Source organism: Bufo bufo, chromosome 3, assembly GCF_905171765.1.
Source record: "Bufo bufo chromosome 3, aBufBuf1.1, whole genome shotgun sequence".
NCBI classification, from domain to species: Eukaryota; Metazoa; Chordata; class Amphibia; order Anura; family Bufonidae; genus Bufo; species Bufo bufo.
The window spans coordinates 414,362,172-414,381,169 of record NC_053391.1 but is presented as its reverse complement, the minus strand read 5'-3'; the positions used below and the strand labels follow the sequence as shown (position 1 = coordinate 414,381,169).

General features: G+C 42.2%; 1 protein-coding gene across 6 annotated transcripts in view; it reads right to left on the bottom strand.

The window, feature by feature from the left end:
- Window positions 1-18,998, bottom strand: part of HHLA2 (HERV-H LTR-associating 2) — an 81,951-nt gene that overhangs the window by 39,781 nt on the left and 23,172 nt on the right. For all 6 annotated transcript variants that reach the window (XM_040424903.1, XM_040424904.1, XM_040424908.1 and 3 more), the window contains exons 2-3: window positions 17,677-17,774; window positions 6,466-6,774 (exon numbers count right to left, since the gene is read on the bottom strand). In XM_040424903.1, coding sequence (XP_040280837.1) covers window positions 6,466-6,774; window positions 17,677-17,722 — 355 coding nt within the window. In that variant the 5' untranslated portion in view covers window positions 17,723-17,774. The remainder of the gene's footprint in view (window positions 1-6,465; window positions 6,775-17,676; window positions 17,775-18,998) is intronic.

The window sequence follows — 18,998 nt, the reverse complement described above, 5'->3', positions numbered from 1 at the left end:
AGATACTTGTCTTTTAAGATCTCTAATCTGGGCCTGAAGGGCGTGTCTCAACTGCAAATACCTAAAGAAGTGTGGCCTTAAGACACCCGCTTTGGTCTGTAACTGAGTAAAAGAGAACAGAATGCCATTCTCATAAAGATCTTTCAAATAGCAAACACCGTACCCTCTCCATATCCTCTCTCCTTCACAGTGTAACAAATGTGGAAATAATGGGTTGTTCCATAGTTGTATATCATCTGGTAAGTCACTGTATTGCTGCATCTTTGCAGCCCTCCACACCTGATGCGCCAGCTTGTGAATCAGTACGGGTGGACCTGTTAGAGATAACGGGCCCTCCAAAACCGGCCACAGGGTGGAGAGATGCAAATACTCCTGCAAGTAATATTCTGAGTTAGGAAGCACATCCTGGGTCACCCATGGCACCAAATAGCGCAACTGGCCGGCAAGGAAATACAAGAATAGATCCGGCAGGGCTGCCCCGCCCTCGTCCCAGCTCCTCTGTAAGGATTTCACGGCCAATTTACGTCTGTTCTTACCCCATATAAATGTTGCCATGAGAGAGTGAAGTTTATCGAAGAATTTGCGTGGTATGGGTACACACGCATGTTCCAATAGGTACAAAGCTTTGGGCTGAAGTATCATTTTGATTAGGTTTACGCGTCCCATGATAGACAACGGTAGGGTATTCCAAGACTTAAATTTATCTATGAAATATGACACCAAGGGGCTCGTGTTTAGGTCATGTGAGGTGGCAGGGTCTTTAGTGATGTTGACTCCTAAGTATTTGAATTTGTCAACTACCATTAGATTCTGATATACCGATGGCCACTCTGCGGCCCATAGCGGCATTATGGCCGATTTTGCCCAATTTATGCATAGACCAGAGAAGACCCCAAACTGCTCAATCAATGTGATTGCTCGGGGCAAGGTAACCTCCACTGAGTCCATGTACAAAATGAGGTCATCAGCATATAGGCCCAGTCTGTCCTCCCTATTTCCCATAGCTATGCCTTTAAAAACACTATCCTGCCTGATTCGTAATGCCAAATGCTCGATAGCTACCGCAAACAAAAGAGGCGACAAGGGACATCCCTGCCTGGTCCCCCTGTATAGTGCAAACGTTGACGATAGAGAGCCATTGATCAGAATATTCGCGGATGGGGATTTATAAATGATATTGACCCACCTAATGAAACTAGGACCAAAACCAAAACATCCAAGGACGTGTTTCAGATAAGGCCACTCTACAGAGTCGAACGCCTTGGCTGTGTCAAGCGCAGCCAACGCCCACAGTCTCCTGTCCGCGCAACCCAGCTGAGCAATAACCTGCGCCCTACGTATGTTGCTGGAGGTAGATCTACCAGGGATAAACCCAGATTGATTCTCATGTATAATGGACGATATTACTCTGTTCAATCTGTTTGCCAGAATTTTTGTGAGGATTTTGTAGTCTAGATTTAATAACGATATAGGGCGGTACGACCCACACTCTGTAGGGTCTTTGTCAGGTTTTAACAAGACTACAATAGAGGCCTCGTACGACGATTCTGGAAGACCGTCAGCATCCAGGGAGGCGTTATACATGCGCAGAAGCTGTGGTGCCAGAATATCCCTATATTTAGAATACACCTCCAATGGAATCCCGTCTGGCCCGGGGGCTTTGCCTAAATTAAGTCCCGCTATCGCCTCCTCTACCTCTTCCAGGGTGAATTCCCCATCCAGCATTTCCCTATCCAGAGCAGACAGTTGCGGGTGGGAAACCTCCTGAAGGTAGTCCTCTAGTATCTGTGTGGTATACTGAGCACGAGAGCCATACAGGTCTTGATAGAATTCCCTGAACCGATCCAAGATACCCTCAGGCTCAGACACCACCTCCCCTTCCCTGTCGCTAATGCGTAATATCGGCGGAGACATGTTATTCCTCCTCACTACCTGCGCCAGCACCTTCCCCACCCTGCTGCCCTGTTCAAAGGTTTGTTGCTGCATGAAAAGCATCCTACGGTCACTTTTTTCTTGCAAGTGGTTCATGTACTGTCTACCCTTCATCATCCAATCCTTCCTATTCTCTTCAGTGGGGTCTAAGACATATGCAGATTCTGCATTCCTGCACTGCGTGCCCAAGTCCTCCTCCCTACGGCGAGTGATTTTCTTAATGTAAGAGATGGATGACTTAAGGCACCCACGCAGGAAGGCTTTCAGAGTCTCCCATAACAGGGCCGGATGAGTGTCAGCTGAGTTAACAGCGAGGAATGAATGGAGTTGGTCAGGTATCCTATCATTCAGGGACATTAAAGATAACCAGAACGGGTGTATGCGTTGTTTGGGCACACGGACAGCACAGTAGGGATCAGTGATTGAGGCCATTATAGGTGCATGGTCAGATGGACCCTGGGATCCGTAATGTATCTCTCGAGTAGCCATAAAGGTGCCAGGGGTGCCCAGGAGGTAGTCAATCCTAGATAAGGCTCCTCTAGAAGGAGTGAAGCAAGAGAATTCAATTCTGTCTGGGTATCTCTCCCTCCAAATGTCCAACCACCCAAGCTCATCTAACAGGCGAGCCAAGGCAGTTTTACCCGGAGTCCGTCTGCAGGAGTCACTGGACGGGTTGCAAAACCTATCCTTCACAGCGTCTAAGGTCAAGTTGAGGTCCCCCATGCCAAGCACCCCGGCCGGCGGGAACTGTGCTGCAAATCCTGCCGCAGCCTGTAGCAGGGAAAGATTGGCAGGGGGGGGATTGTACATGTTTAGAATCACATAAGGCATACCATTAATGTGGGCGTATACAAAAACAAACTTCCCCTCAGGGTCAACAGACGTGTGATGAGGTTCCCATCTGACCGCCCTGTGGATCAATAATGACACCCCTTTAGAATACGAGTTGCCATATGCACTTACCACCCACTGAACCCATGGTTTCCTAACTCTCCCTCCTGTGTCCGTGGTGAGGTGCGTCTCCTGCAGACCCAAGATATGCGGCACGAAGCTGCGGATATGTGAAAACACAGCCATTCGTTTCCTAGGTCCGCCTAAACCTCTGACGTTCCAGGACATCACTCTTAAACCCGCCATGATAAACACCAGGTAAAGACACAAGGATAATCACCCCTCTCCTGGGGTTCACCAAGGCAGGAATAACGTGCACTGTGTAGGACTCTCACATCTTGCTTGTTAGACATTGCATCAATAGCGAAAAATATTGCAAATACACTAAACCACCCCAACAGGGGGTAAACATAATCACATCTATGTGAACAAGTGGCCATGTGTTTGGGGGACCTGCACGGTGAATATAGGTGAAAACCCAATGCAGGTGGAGTAGCTGGCTCCCCCATTTGAAGTTATATCTGCTGATTATATGAAAACTTGGCATGAGGAACTGCCCGCAATTAGCCCTCAATGACCCTGAGGCCAGTTAACCATATGAATTAATACTTTACCCAGCTCTGACTTGGATCATTGTTGGAAAGCAGAAGCATAGGGGAACAATAAAGTAAAAGTCATGTATAGGTATAGGGGCAAGCAGGGTACAGTCCACGCAGCAACTTTTTCATCTCTCAGGTATGTCCATGAAGAGCTTCAGATGCAAGCCAAATCATCTGGGAGGGGAACGTCGGCGTCTCACAGCCAACCAGTCCTCCGCTTCGGCAGGATTGGAGAAGAAAAGTGACTTGTCGCCATCTACAACTCTCAGGCGAGCAGGATACGCCATGGAATATTTGAGGTTCAGCTCCCGGAGGCGTCGCTTGATAGAGACAAAGGTAGCACGTTTCTTTTGAAGGTCAGCAGAAAAATCCGGATACAGTGAAATGTTCGCAGAGCCTAATGATATCTTCTGTGCGACCCTGGCCTGTGCCAGAATGAGATCTCTGTCCCGCCAGTTTAACATGCGAGCTAGTAGAGGTCTTGGGGGGGCACCGGGAGGTAACGGCCTGGCAGGTACCCGGTGCGCCCTTTCCATCGTGTACGCAGCTGAGAAAGCAGCATTGGGAAATATCTCTTTGAACCATCCCTCCAGGAAGACCGCTGGATCTGGGCCCTCGGCCCGCTCAGGCATGCCAATGATGCGCACATTATTGCGCCGCGCACGGTTCTCGAGGTCGTCACATTTCTGGCGAAATAGCTCCACAGACGCCTCCACTGCAGTGATCCTTGCCGGTAAGGGATTGGTTAGATCCTCCAGGTCTGATACTCTGGTCTCGGTCACTCGGACCCGCTCGCGCAGCTGCTGCACGTCTTGGCGTAATAGGCCCAGGTCCACCCTTACCTCATCTATCTTCCCGGTCAGGGAGACCTGGCACCCAGTAATGGCTGCCATGAGTTGCTGGTGAGAGGCTTGCAGGGTGAATTCAGGTTCAGCCTCCGCCTCGGTGAGTGGCTGTTGTGACGACTGGTTCTTCTATGGTGTTTTTAAATACCATTTTTTTTTAACCATGGCTTTTTTACCATCAATCTGCAGACATGACATCAAATTGGAGTAGAAATACATGTGGCTAGCAAAAAAAAAGCACTATTGAAAATGCATGTGCTAAAACATACTAGCCCAGTTTAACTAATGTGTCTGCACCTAAAATCTGTCTAAAAGTGGCACAAATTGGCACAATTTTGGTGCAATTTATGGCTCAACTAGAGTTTCTAACTTCTTTCCAACTTGCTTGAAAAGGCGTAATCTTGACATGAAGTGGCAGAGCTTCAAATGAAAAGGGGCCTAAGATGTGCCATTTTGTGCCAAAGTTGCATCACAATTTCATTTGAAGTAAGCCACCCAATAGTTGGTATAGAGTTAGATAAAATTGTTTATCCCTGCACCACATTTATGCCCTGCCTAAGTTTACCCCAACAATAGGATTAGTAAATGTGGGCCACTATTTGTTAACAAATGCTATAAAACAGCAATAAAAAATGTGACTAAAAATGGCAATAAAGCAGCACAAGGCTGTCATTTTTAGATGTTTTGTTTAATCCTGATTCCATCCATGTATTACTTACTGGTGTTCTTACTGTGGTTTTCATGATATCACAACCCAGCAATGGAGTTCTCTGCATATTGGGTGCATGTAGTTAAGTCTTTACATATATGAACTGCTGACTCCTCCCACCTAGCCGCCATTATATGTATGAACTGCTGACTCCTCCCACCTATCCGCCTTTATATGTATGAACTGCTGACTCCTTCCACCTATCCGCCTTTATATGTATGAAATGCTGACTCCTCCCACTTATCCGCCACTGATTGGCAGCTTTCTTAATATGGAAAATATAGGGAAAAAGGTGTCTATCAGGAAGGTGGGGGTGCCCACTGCTCATGAATACCAGGACTCTGCACTGAAGGTGATAAAGTGTGACATTATGAACACTACAACAGTAAGATACATGGATAGAATGGGGGTCTCTGTCACCACTTTATGCTCATCATCAGAAACCTGGTGACAGATTCTCTTTTATATAAACATGCAGGAGTGGCTCCGGACTGTTCAGCCCCAGGGCCAACATAATTCAGTGAGGATTCTTGGCACTGTCTTAGGAAAGCAAACTTCTGCTCTAAAAGCTTAATGATTACAAAGGGTCTTACAAAGATCTGTGGGGGGATTTATCAAAACTGGGGTATAGGAAAATTGGCTTTATTGCCCATAGCAACCAATCACATGAAGTCTTTTATTTTCCAAAGGAACTGTCAAAATTTAAGGTGGGATCTGATTGGTGGTTGCTATGAGCAACTAAGCCAGTTTACCTTTGAACCATTTTTGATAAATATCCCCCAATGAGCTTAGTGGTTTAGAGGCAAAAGGCTTAGTGGCTACTGTCTTTAAAAATAATGTCAAAGATGTTTATTTGGGGGAATAACAACGGCCAGGTAAAAATCCAGGACGAGTGAACCTTGATTCTTTTCCAGAGACGAAGCATTATTTAGATTATCAGACCCAGAGACAGCAAGTATTGTAGATCTTGTCTCAGTTATCAGACCCACAGACTTCGGTTCCAACTGGTACCAAAGTTCGGTTTCAAGTTTTAAATTGGTTTTCCACTTTAAAAAATCAACTACCGTAGTTATTCAACAAGGTCATGTGCGACTTCGCGAATAACTAACTTTGGTTCATCGGAGCCCATTCATTCTAATACTGTAAGTAGACGAATCTACATACAGTATTGATCCGAAGTTATGAAGGAAGTGACTTCAGATGTAACATCCGAATTCGCTCATCTCCACTAATGACCTATCCAGAGGCGGTCATCAGCAAGTGAAATGAACAAAATAGCAATACTGGCATTTTTATTTTTTACAGTTTTTTTCTTACACTGTTTACCATGCAACATAATAATTTTATTGTGCGGTCATTATGGACGTGGCAGAAAGGGGTTACAATATATGTTAGTATTTTTTTTTATTTTAGCATAGCATTGTGTAAACAACCTTATCCTGTCAAGTTTTATTTTTTACTTTTTTTTTTTCTTTGGCATGTTTCTTACCTATAACCTGCAAAGTCACTTTATCTTCTTTCTTTCCAGCATTTGTTGACATGTAGCAGTTATATGTATTTTCATCACTTTTCTTCAAGTCCCTTATTAGCAGCGAAGCATTTCCTTTACTTATTTCACTTAGAAACAGGGACGTTCTTCCAGAATAGCTCTTGTCCTGACTCTGCAGTTGGTTTTCTTTTGTATAATATGAGTGCACATTTTTATTGTCATTAGTTGTCCAATGAATTACTACATTCTCCCCAGGTGTGAAAGAACATGGCAAGATGACATCTTTGTTCTGTTCAGCCAAAAGTGCAGCTGTAAAATATGAAAGACATGAGATAGTTTAATACTAATTCATGGAAACCATCATGTTACAGCGGCTTCTCTCAAAATGGACCTGTCACCTCTCCTGACATGTCTGTTTCAGTAACTACTGGATGGATGGATGTTACTATGTTACTTTCATTCCCCTTGTAACAACCATTCTGGAGAATATTCTCATGTGTTCCATTCCTCAGTTATTGCTACTAGAAGATCTTTATTGGATCTAATACTGGTTACCAGTTGGGTCTCTACACAGTTGGGTCTCTACACATTATGACAATGGCAGCGCTGATTGGGATACCCCTTTCCCCCACTCGTAAAACACCCAGTTACAGATATTTCATTTGGAAACAGTGATGTTCTTCCAAAATAGTCTTTGTCTTGTTTTTGAAGTCGGACTTTTGAGTGCACAATTTTGTTGTCATTAGTTTTCTAGTGAATAACTTCCACTCCCCCAGGTTTAAAAGAACATGGCAAGTGACATCTTTGTTTTGTTCACCCAAAAGCGCAGCTGTAAAATATGAAAGACGTGAGATAAGTTTGTTTAAAGGGGTCCTGCAACCATGAGAATGCTATGCTACTATTGATATGATAAGCTTAGTACTGGTAACTGTATTTATATAATGAGCTTGGTCCTGGTACTGTATTTATATAATGAGCCTGGTTATGGTGCTGTATTTATGTAATGAGCTTGGTTCTGGTGCTGTATTTATGTAATTATCTTGGGTCTGGTTCTGTATTTATGTAATGAGCTTGGGTCTGGTGCTGTATTTATGTAATGAGCTTGGGTCTGGTTCTGTATTTATGTAATGAGCTTGGGTCTGGTTCTGTATTTATGTAATGAGCTTGGTTCTGGTTCTGTATTTATGTAATGAGCTTGGTGCTGGTAACTGTATTTATGTAATGAGCTTGGTTCTGGTGCTGTATTTATGTAATTATCTTGGGTCTGGTTCTGTATTTATGTAATGAGCTTGGTTCTGGTTCTGTATTTATGTAATGAGCTTGGTGCTGGTGCTGTATTTATCTTGGGTCTGGTTCTGTATTTATGTAATGAGCTTGGGTCTGGTTCTGTATTTATGTAATGAGCTTGGTGCTGGTGCTGTATTTATGTAATGAGCCTGGTTCTGTATTTATGTAATGAGCTTGGTGCTGGTGCTGTATTTATGTAATGAGCCTGGTTCTGTATTTATGTAATTATCTTGGTTCTGGTGCTGTATTTATGTAATGAGCTTGGGTCTGGTTCTGTATTTATGTAATGAGCTTGGTTCTGGTTCTGTATTTATGTAATGAGCTTGGTGCTGGTGCTGTATTTATGTAATTATCTTGGGTCTGGTTCTGTATTTATGTAATGAGCCTGGTTCTGTATTTATGTAATTATCTTGGTTCTGGTGCTGTATTTATGTAATGAGCTTGGGTCTGGTTCTGTATTTATGTAATGAGCTTGGTTCTGGTTCTGTATTTATGTAATGAGCTTGGTGCTGGTGCTGTATTTATGTAATTATCTTGGATCTGGTGCTCGACTTATGTCATAAGATTGGTACTGGTAGTATGATAAGCTGTATTTATATACTGAGCTTGGTTCTGGTACTGTATTTATACAATACGCTTAGGTTCTGGTACAGTACTTACCTTGCTGCTGGTGATGCATTGATGCACTGTGCTTGGTACTGGCTATATTTATGTTATAAGCTTAATTCCATTGCTGTATTTATATAATGAGTTTGGTTCTGGTACTATATTTATATAATGAGCCTGGTTATGGTGCTGTATTTATGTAATGAGCTTGGTTCTGGTACTGTATTTATATAATGAGCCTGGTTATGGTGCTGTATTTATGTAATGAGCTTGGTTCTGGTGCTGTATTTATGTAATGAGCCTGGTTCTGTATTTATGTGATGAGCTTGGTTCTGGTAACTGTATTTATGTAATGAGCCTGGTTCTGTATTTATGTGATGAGCTTGGTTCTGGTGCTGTATTTATGTAATTATCTTGGGTCTGGTTCTGTATTTATGTAATGAGCTTGGTTCTGGTTCTGTATTTATGTAATGAGCTTGGTGCTGGTGCTGTATTTATGTAATTATCTTGGGTCTGGTTCTGTATTTATGTAATGAGCTTGGGTCTGGTGCTGTATTTATGTAATGAGCTTGGGTCTGGTTCTGTATTTATGTAATGAGCTTGGGTCTGGTTCTGTATTTATGTAATGAGCTTGGTTCTGGTTCTGTATTTATGTAATGAGCTTGGTGCTGGTGCTGTATTTATGTAATTATCTTGGGTCTGGTTCTGTATTTATGTAATGAGCTTGGGTCTGGTGCTGTATTTATGTAATGAGCTTGGGTCTGGTTCTGTATTTATGTAATGAGCTTGGGTCTGGTTCTGTATTTATGTAATGAGCTTGGGTCTGGTTCTGTATTTATGTAATGAGCTTGGGTCTGGTTCTGTATTTATGTAATGAGCTTGGTGCTGGTGCTGTATTTATGTAATGAGCCTGGTTCTGTATTTATGTAATTATCTTGGGTCTGGTTCTGTATTTATGTAATGAGCCTGGTTCTGTATTTATGTAATTATCTTGGTTCTGGTGCTGTATTTATGTAATGAGCTTGGGTCTGGTTCTGTATTTATGTAATGAGCTTGGTTCTGGTTCTGTATTTATGTAATGAGCTTGGTGCTGGTGCTGTATTTATGTAATTATCTTGGGTCTGGTTCTGTATTTATGTAATGAGCCTGGTTCTGTATTTATGTAATTATCTTGGTTCTGGTGCTGTATTTATGTAATGAGCTTGGGTCTGGTTCTGTATTTATGTAATGAGCTTGGTTCTGGTTCTGTATTTATGTAATGAGCTTGGTGCTGGTGCTGTATTTATGTAATTATCTTGGATCTGGTGCTCGACTTATGTCATAAGATTGGTACTGGTAGTATGATAAGCTGTATTTATATACTGAGCTTGGTTCTGGTACTGTATTTATACAATACGCTTAGGTTCTGGTACAGTACTTACCTTGCTGCTGGTGATGCATTGATGCACTGTGCTTGGTACTGGCTATATTTATGTTATAAGCTTAATTCCATTGCTGTATTTATATAATGAGTTTGGTTCTGGTACTATATTTATATAATGAGCCTGGTTATGGTGCTGTATTTATGTAATGAGCTTGGTTCTGGTACTGTATTTATATAATGAGCCTGGTTATGGTGCTGTATTTATGTAATGAGCTTGGTTCTGGTGCTGTATTTATGTAATGAGCCTGGTTCTGTATTTATGTGATGAGCTTGGTTCTGGTAACTGTATTTATGTAATGAGCCTGGTTCTGTATTTATGTGATGAGCTTGGTTCTGGTGCTGTATTTATGTAATTATCTTGGGTCTGGTTCTGTATTTATGTAATGAGCTTGGTTCTGGTTCTGTATTTATGTAATGAGCTTGGTTCTGGTTCTGTATTTATGTAATGAGCTTGGTGCTGGTGCTGTATTTATGTAATTATCTTGGGTCTGGTTCTGTATTTATGTAATGAGCTTGGGTCTGGTTCTGTATTTATGTAATGAGCTTGGGTCTGGTTCTGTATTTATGTAATGAGCTTGGTTCTGGTTCTGTATTTATGTAATGAGCTTGGTGCTGGTGCTGTATTTATGTAATTATCTTGGGTCTGGTGCTCGACTTATGTCATAAGATTGGTACTGGTAGTATGATAAGCTGTATTTATATACTGAGCTTGGTTCTGGTACTGTATTTATACAATTCGCTTAGGTTCTGGTACTGTACTTACCTTGCTGCTGGTGATGCTTTGATGCACTGTGCTTGGTACTGGCTATATTTATGTTATAAGCTTAATTCCATTGCTGTATTTATATAATGAGTTTGGTTCTGGTACTATATTTATAAAATGACTGATTCATTTTGGCGGTATATTTATATACTAATGTAAGTTCTGATACTGTATTTAGACACTAAGCTTGGTTCCGATACTGTATTTAGACACTAAGCTTGGTTCTGATACTGTATTTAGATACTAGGCTTGTTTCCGATACTGCATTTAGGTATTGCACTTGGTTGAGGTGCTGTTTCTATATAACGAGTTTGGTCCTTGTGCTGTATTCATGTGTATGATGACAGTTTTGTACAAGACTGAAGAACTTGACTTCAACTATAGCAGCTACCTTTCACAAATCCTAATCAATGGCTCTTGGTAGCAACACATTTCCAGCACCAGCCACCATCCAGTTAAAGACTTCTTTTTATTTCCATTTTCTCAAAACATTTACATGTATCGCAACATGTCTGATAAGCATTGCAGTAAAACCAGTTTACACGTTGTGCGTTTCGGCTAAGTGCCTTAATCATAACCTGGTCAAGTTATGATTAAGGGCGCTCAGACAAAATGTGTAAACTGGATTTAATGCACTGCTTATCAGACATGTTGCGATACATGTAAATGTTTTGAGAAAATGGAAATAAAATGAATGGTGGCTGGTGCTGGAAATTTGTTGCAACCGAATTCTACCTTACTCCAGAAGTTCCGAGTATGCGAAGTCCAGAGCAGCGACGGGTGAGCTGACTACTTTATTTTGTTTAATGGCTCTTGGTACTCAGATACCTCCAGGACTAAAGTAAAACAGAATTACATAACAACCGACTGGTCGCAAGAAAAGGTGTACTAAGCAAACTGACAGGCAACAAATGTAGACAAATAAGCTCACTGATAGATGACAGAAAACTGGGTGAAGATGGCAACGGATGAGATAGATGGAGGCCAGCATGGAAGAAACAACAGACAGCAATAGCATACAGGTGCAGAGTGATACATGTAGGTGAGATGAATAAAACCTAGCAGAACCCAGGCCCAAACTTCAAAGTCCAACAAGACAGTAAAGAAAATCAAAACTCAAACAAGAAACAGAAAGGTGAACCCACAACAACTACAACTACAATAGAGACAACATGGAACCACAAATCCCAGAACACAATCAAATAAAGACAAAGGACTAGGATTTAATACTCTTGAACAAAATGCATACAACTTTTGCTATATCCAGTCCAGGCAGAAAAACTAAAGGTATTTAAAGCCATAGCAAACAAATTCCCAGGAAAAGCCTCAAAGAAAGTTAGTGAGAAACAGGCATGAGATTCATATTGCCTATAACACTGAGTTCGGTTTGGGTGCTGTATGTATATAATAAGCTTGGCTCTGGTGCTGTATTTATGTAATAAGTCTAATTATGGTACTGTAGTCATATAATCAGCTTGATTCTGATGCTATATTTATATACTGAGCTTGACTCAGGTGCTGTATTTTTTTAATGAACCTGGTTAATATGTAGTAAGCTTACTTCTGATAAAGTTTTTACATACTGTGCATGATTCTGGTTATGTATTTATAGAATGAGCTTGGCTCTTATATTGCATTTATATATTGAATTTGGTTGTGGTGCTGTATTTATATAATGAGCATAGTTGTGATAACGTATTTACTGTATATTATATGCTTAGTTCTGGTACTGTATTCATGTAATGAACTTGGTTTTGGTGCTCTATTTATATACTGAGCTTGGTTCTGATATTGTATTTGTGTGATGAACTGGTTGAGGTGCTATATTTGTTATGGCAATGGGTGTGGAACCACTGTGTCAACTAACAGATTTGGCTTAGGGCTACTCCCAAGATCGTTATCATGACAGATCCCTGGTTTTCACCCTTTAACTTCTGTACAGGGTTCTGGACTTTGCTGCAGGGGAAATACAGTGGGGCATTGAAGATGAAACGTGGCTGGATCTTTCAGCATGACAATGATCCCAAATACACCACCCGGGCAACAAAGGAGTGGCTTCGTAAGAAGCATTTCAAGGTCCTGGAGTGGCCTAGCCAGTCTCCAAATCTCAACCCCATAGAAAATCTTTAAACCATCACTGCTCTAGGGGAGATCTGCATGAAGGAATGGGCCAAAATACCAGTAACAGTGTGTGAAAACCTTGTGAAGACTTACAGTTTGACCTGTCATTGCCAACAAAGGGTATATAACAAAGTATTGAGATGAACTTTTGTTATTGACCAAATATTTATTTCCCACCATAATTGGAAATTAACTCTTTAAAAATCAGACAATGTGATTTTCTGGATTTTTTTTTCTCATTATGTCTCTCATAGTTGAGGTATACCTATGATGAAAATTACATGCCTCTCTTATCTTTTCAAGTGGAAGAACTTGCACATTTGGTGGCTGACTAAATACTTTTTTGCCCCACTGTAGCAGGCCACTGCCTTCTGGAGTAGTCTCTGTGTGATTGACAGCTGACCCACGGGGGTCAGAGACATCGGTGTAGAGCACCAAGGGATCAGACAAATCCGTAGTAAGGGCAGTAAGAGTATGAGCAATCCAATAGACAGTCCGAGGTCAGGGCAGGCAGCGAAGGGTCAAAACAAAGGTCAGCATAGGTCAGGTCAGGCAGCAGAGGATCAGAATCCAGTAAACGGGCAGAAAGTTGATACACGGGAAGACAAAAGAAACAGCACTCCTTTACAGGACACTAGCAAGCTAGAAAAGCTATTTCTCAGACACCTTTCCATAGAGGAAGGCGTCTTAAGTACTGTGAGGGGTAACTTTCTTTCAGGGGATCATCCTTACAGATACAGCTTCAGGACACTAGGTTCAAGGTCCAAACAATGCACTTATTGTGGCACCCCAGCAAAAATAGAACAACAAAACAATAATAAATAAACACCTTGCCCGTCTGGGCTCTACCTAAACACAGTGATATCCCTTACTCACCTAAAGCACCGTTCACACACGGTCATCACATGCGGCTTTCTTAGCCATTAGTCCAGCTCACAAAGTCAGTCCAGGCTATCTCCCAGCCTCGTGGTCCCTCAGCCTAGCCCAGCTGAGACCACATTCACAGAGCCTCCAGGCCTCTGTCCACGGGTAACACACTCCCCCCTTACTGACACCCTGGGAGGTGCTTTATGCCAGCCTGAGTACCTCCAGCTAGTCTCGCCTGTGGTGGAATAGGGGTGTGGACCGCACTATCCACCCCTTCCTTGCCTCTAACCTGTGTAAGATCTGTTACTGTCTCACAGTACCTAAAGGTGGCTAGGCTGGTGTGAATTATGGTGCGTGTGCGATTACCCTTTTGGAACCAGAAGAAGCATGCATGCACTCTATGGATGAGTGGAGTGGCCATTTTTCGGCAAGAAGCAGGTCAAGGGCTGCCAGGGAGAAAAAGAAGACAACTCCAGCAATCCAGCCTGCTGAAAGGGAGCAGAGGAAGACCTGTGGGTCCAGGCCGCTGGAGCAGGAGATGGAGCCGTGCCCGGCCAGGAGAGAGGAATGGCGGTGGGCACACGCTGATATAACAATATTTATATTAGGAGCTTGGTTCTGAAATTGTATTCATATAAGCTTGTTTCTTTTGCTGTATCTCTACACTGAGCTTAGTTCTGGTACTGTATTTACAGTATGTCATGAACTTGGCTATGGTTTGTTTTTATGTAATGTGCTTGGTTCTGGTACTGTATTCATATAGTGAACTTGGTTCTGGTGCTGTATTCATATAGTGAACTTGGTTCTGGTGCTGTATTCATCTAATGAACTTGGTTCTGGTGCTGTATTAGTATAATAAAGTTGGTGCTGGTATTGTGATTTCTGCATTCTGGTGGAAATCTGTCACATAGATTATCACTCAGTAAAACTATTCTCATGTAGAACATAATACCTCCTTCCCTGATGTACCTTCCATTCTGTGTTTCTTGTTTTATATCTTGCAAAAATCATCTTTGTATGATATGAAAATTAGGCAGTAAGGTGCACAGGGGGGCGTTATTTTTTATCAAAGGTGCCCAGGTCCGCCCTCCAGCAGAGCCCAAGCACGCCTCTCCTGGGCTGAGACCTCACACCCCCATCAGCGCCGTTGCCTACACACCACCCCTACATCACTGACGAGAGGTAACACCACCCACACTTGCCTTCCGCTTCGCTAAGAAATCTCACCCAGGCGCATGCCCAGTGAGTCATATGAGGCTGATGCCCTCAGCAGGACATGAAGTGCACAGGCGTAGGCAGTCTATGGTACTGCGCCTGCTCAATATTTCTCTGTTAAGCTCTCGTCAGTGATGTAGCGGGGGAAGTGGGGTGCTTGCGGTGGCAATGGCTCTGATGGGGGCGTGGAGTCTCAGCCCAGGAGGCCTGCTTGGGCTCTGCTGGAGGGTGGGCTTGGACACTGGATGGGGGCGTTCCCAGGCACCTTTGAAAGAAAATAATGCCCCTCTGGACACCTTACTGCCTAAGGCCTCATGCACACGACCGTATGTATTTTGCAGTCCGCAAAAAATACGGATGACATCCACGTGTATTCCGTATTTTGCGGAACGGAACAGCTGGCCCCTAATAGAACAGTACTATTCTTATCCGTAATGTGGACAATAATAGTACATGTTCTATTTTTTGGCGGAACTGAAATACGGACATACAGAAACGGAATACACACGGAGTACCTTCCGTTTTTTTTTTGCGGACCCATTGAAATAAATAGTTCGGTTTACGGTCTACAAAAAAAACGGAACAGACACATAATGAAAATACATTTGTGTGCATGAGGCCTAATTTGCATATCATACAAAGATGATTTTCGCAAGATAGAAAATAAGAAACGCCAAATGGAAGGTACATCAGGGAAGGAGGTGTTATGTTCTACATGGCAATAGTTTTACTTTAACTCCTCGTCACATACATGAATTTATGCCTCTTGGAAATCTAGTTGGTACAGAAAGTGTTAAGGAAATGCATTGGAGGAATATCAGTAGAATAAAGTGGCGAAAGCACTATGACATTTCTGTGACACATTTTTGTGTCCTATGGCTCTGCTTGGCTGTCTCAGGGCTTTGACTACCGTATGAGGGGCCGATCATGCAGTATCTGTAAGGAGAGCTGAAAGAAGATATAGGGCACATTGCTTTCCTATTCCCAATGCCACTTTGTTATACCAATAAGGCATCAGTGTCTCTCCTGGGGCAACCCCTTCCTGTCCTTTGATCATATTATGTATCATGGTGCAATTAAAACTAATAAATATAGCACAGTAGTAGGATACTGTATATCTATACATTTTTATGTATGTCTGCCACTTACTGCTATAAAAATTCATATTTTTGTATTTTAGGTAAGTTGAATTTCAGTGTAGTTAGTCTGCAGGATTCTGATGTATTGTGGCCTAAGATATGCCAAATGGACATTTTTTTTGGCATAAGCTTGCCCACTAAACTCTATAGGCATGTTCCTATATACATTGGGTGATTTTTTTGGCCTATGTGGCAACAGTATACCACAGATGTGGTGTAAATCTAGCCTAACCTCGTGTCAGTGCAGCTCCTGTCTCCTAACCATACAACCAATGGTGTAGTTTTATTTCCCCATCCTAAATTTTTTTAATAGTCTGGTTGTCTGCTTAGATCAGGACCTGTAAGCCCTCCTGACATGTATGTTTTAGTAACTTCTTGCATTCCCCATGTAATAATATATTCTTATGATTATCTGTGCAGGGACACCCCCCCCCCCCAAACCTTTATTACAGACTAATACATAGTAACATAGTACATAAGGCCAAAAAAAGACATTTATCCATCCAGTTCGACCTGTTATCCTGCAAGTTGATCCAGAGGAAGGCAAAAAAAAAACCTGTGAGGTAGAAGCCAATTTTCCCCACTTTAGGGGAATAAAAAATTCCTTCCCGACTCCAATCAGGCAATCAGAATAACTCCCTGGATCAACGACCCCTCTCTAGTAGCTTTAGGGGGTATATAGTCTACTTAATCTGCCGCTAAGTATTATAAATGATACATAGTTGGTGGGGGCACTGTAACAGAACTAGCATTGAGGTCCAAGAGTTTTGTGTTACCTCACATCATTTACACTGAAGTGGAAACGGATTCCCTTTGTAGATTCATTGGGGGCCATTTATTGAGACTGGCGTATTACACGCCATTCTTTATCTATCTCCGACTGGTGTGAGATGTGCCACAGTTATTAAGAGAAAAGTTTGGCAAATTTGTGCAGGTTCATGCACCAAAAAGAAAATCTATGCCAGCATGGGATCTGATGTAGATTCCAGTATAATCTTCACCAGTTTCCTGGTGTAGACCATAATAAATGTGCCAGGCAGACTATGACTGCACCCTCACCACCCACTTTCCACCTTGCTTTGCCTGCTTTTTGGACAAGTGTTGAGTGAGGATCTAAACCTTCAATAACATTTTTGTTCAAACGTTGTGTGCACCAAACTTTGTGACTTTTTGATGCATGTTTTCTGGCGTACAGGGGCTGGTAAATGTTCCCCAATGTGCCTGCCCCTTTCTAGTAGGAATTGTTTATGTAGATACCCATTAGTCATGAAGAATGTATGTGCAACAAGTAACTAGCTGCCGCTCCTATTAATATTATGAGGGCACTGTGGTATCTGAAAAAGGGGCATGCAAAAAAATTACAGCAGCATTCCCTCTGCACTACATTTTCCTGTCCTAGTCTAGGACCTTCTAGAAGCAAATGCCATGCTGAAAAAGTGCAGCCACTTCTGTATTATAATCTAGATTTATTTCTATAAACCAAATGTAAGTATATTCATTAAATGTGAGACTGTGCTATGCGATTAGAATGATTATGCCCAACTCATGCTGGTTTTTCATACATACAGCTAAGGTAAATGAGACAAGCTAAACATTGCCCATGCCCCTTCTGCTCTGTCACCATGACTATGTCACCTATTAAGTACCTGTGTGTGCTATAAATTTGTTTTCATTCTTATTCCAATAAAACCTCTTTAAAGTGCTTCACAGACATATAAATTAATAATTTAATCAGGTATTAATGCAAAACAGGTGAAGTTAGACATGCAATATACAATCTAGGCACTTACCATGAATGACTGTGAAGCCACAAAAAATCAAGGATGAGAAAAACATGGCAGACCTTTACTCCTTCTCCACACCTTTATACCTTTCTACTTGAGACATACTGAAAATGAAACACAATAATCTTAGATGAATAAACATATCTTACTTTTAATAGGTATTAGTCACCATGACACAAATACTATGGTACGCTGTACTAAATATATCAATGCAGCCTGTGGGATCTGCTGTCAAAACTGAAAGGGCAGTATAACCAATCACTGGTAACAGGAGTCGTCCCAGAAGATTGGAAATTAGCAAATGTGCCCATTCACAAGAAAGGTAGTAGGGAGGAATCGGGCAACTATAGGCCAGTAAGGGTACTTTCACACTAGCGTTTTTCTTTTCCGGCATTAAGTTCCGTCCTAGGGGCTCCATACCAGAAAATAACTGATCAGTTTTATCCCCATGCATTCTGAATGGAGAGCAATCCGTTCAGGATGCATCAGGAGGTCTTCAGTTCATTCATTTTGACTGATCAGGCTAAAAGATAATACCACAGCATGCCAAGGTTTTATCTTCGGCGAAAAAAACTGAAGACTTGCCTGAATGCCAGATCCGGCATTTTTCCCCATAGGAATGTATTAGTGCCAGATCCGGCATTCAAAATACCGGAATGCCGGATCCGTCCTTCCGGCCTGCGCATGTGCAGACGGGTAAAAATGTGGAAAAAAATACAAGACGGATCCGTCTGTCCGCATGACAAGCGGAGAGACGGATCCGTTCTTGCAATGCATATGTGAGACGGATCCGCATCCGGATCCGTCTCACAAATGCTTTCAGTCACATCAAAATCGGCGGATCCGGAGGGCAGTTCCGATGACAGAACTGCCCGCCGGATCACACTGCTGCAAGTGTGAAAGTAGCCTAAGCCTGACATCAATAGTGGGGAAATTAATGGAAACCATACTTAAGGAGAGGATTGTGGAACATCTAAAATCCCATGGATTGAAAGATGAAAAACAGCATGGGTTTACTTCAGGGAGATCATGTCAAACTAATCTTATAGATTTTTTTGATTGAGTGACTAAAATAATAGATGGCGGAGGTGCAGTAGACATCGCTTATCTAGACTTTAGTAAGACTTTTGATACTGTCCCACACAGAAGGCTTATCAATAAATTGCAGTCTTTGGGCTTGGACTCCCATATTGTTGAATGGAATTAGGCAGTGGCTGAGGGACAGGCAACAGAGGGTTGTAGTCAATGGAGTATATTCAGACCAAGGTCTTGTTACCAGTGGGGTACCTCAGAGATCTGTTCTGGGACCCATATTGTTTAATATCTTT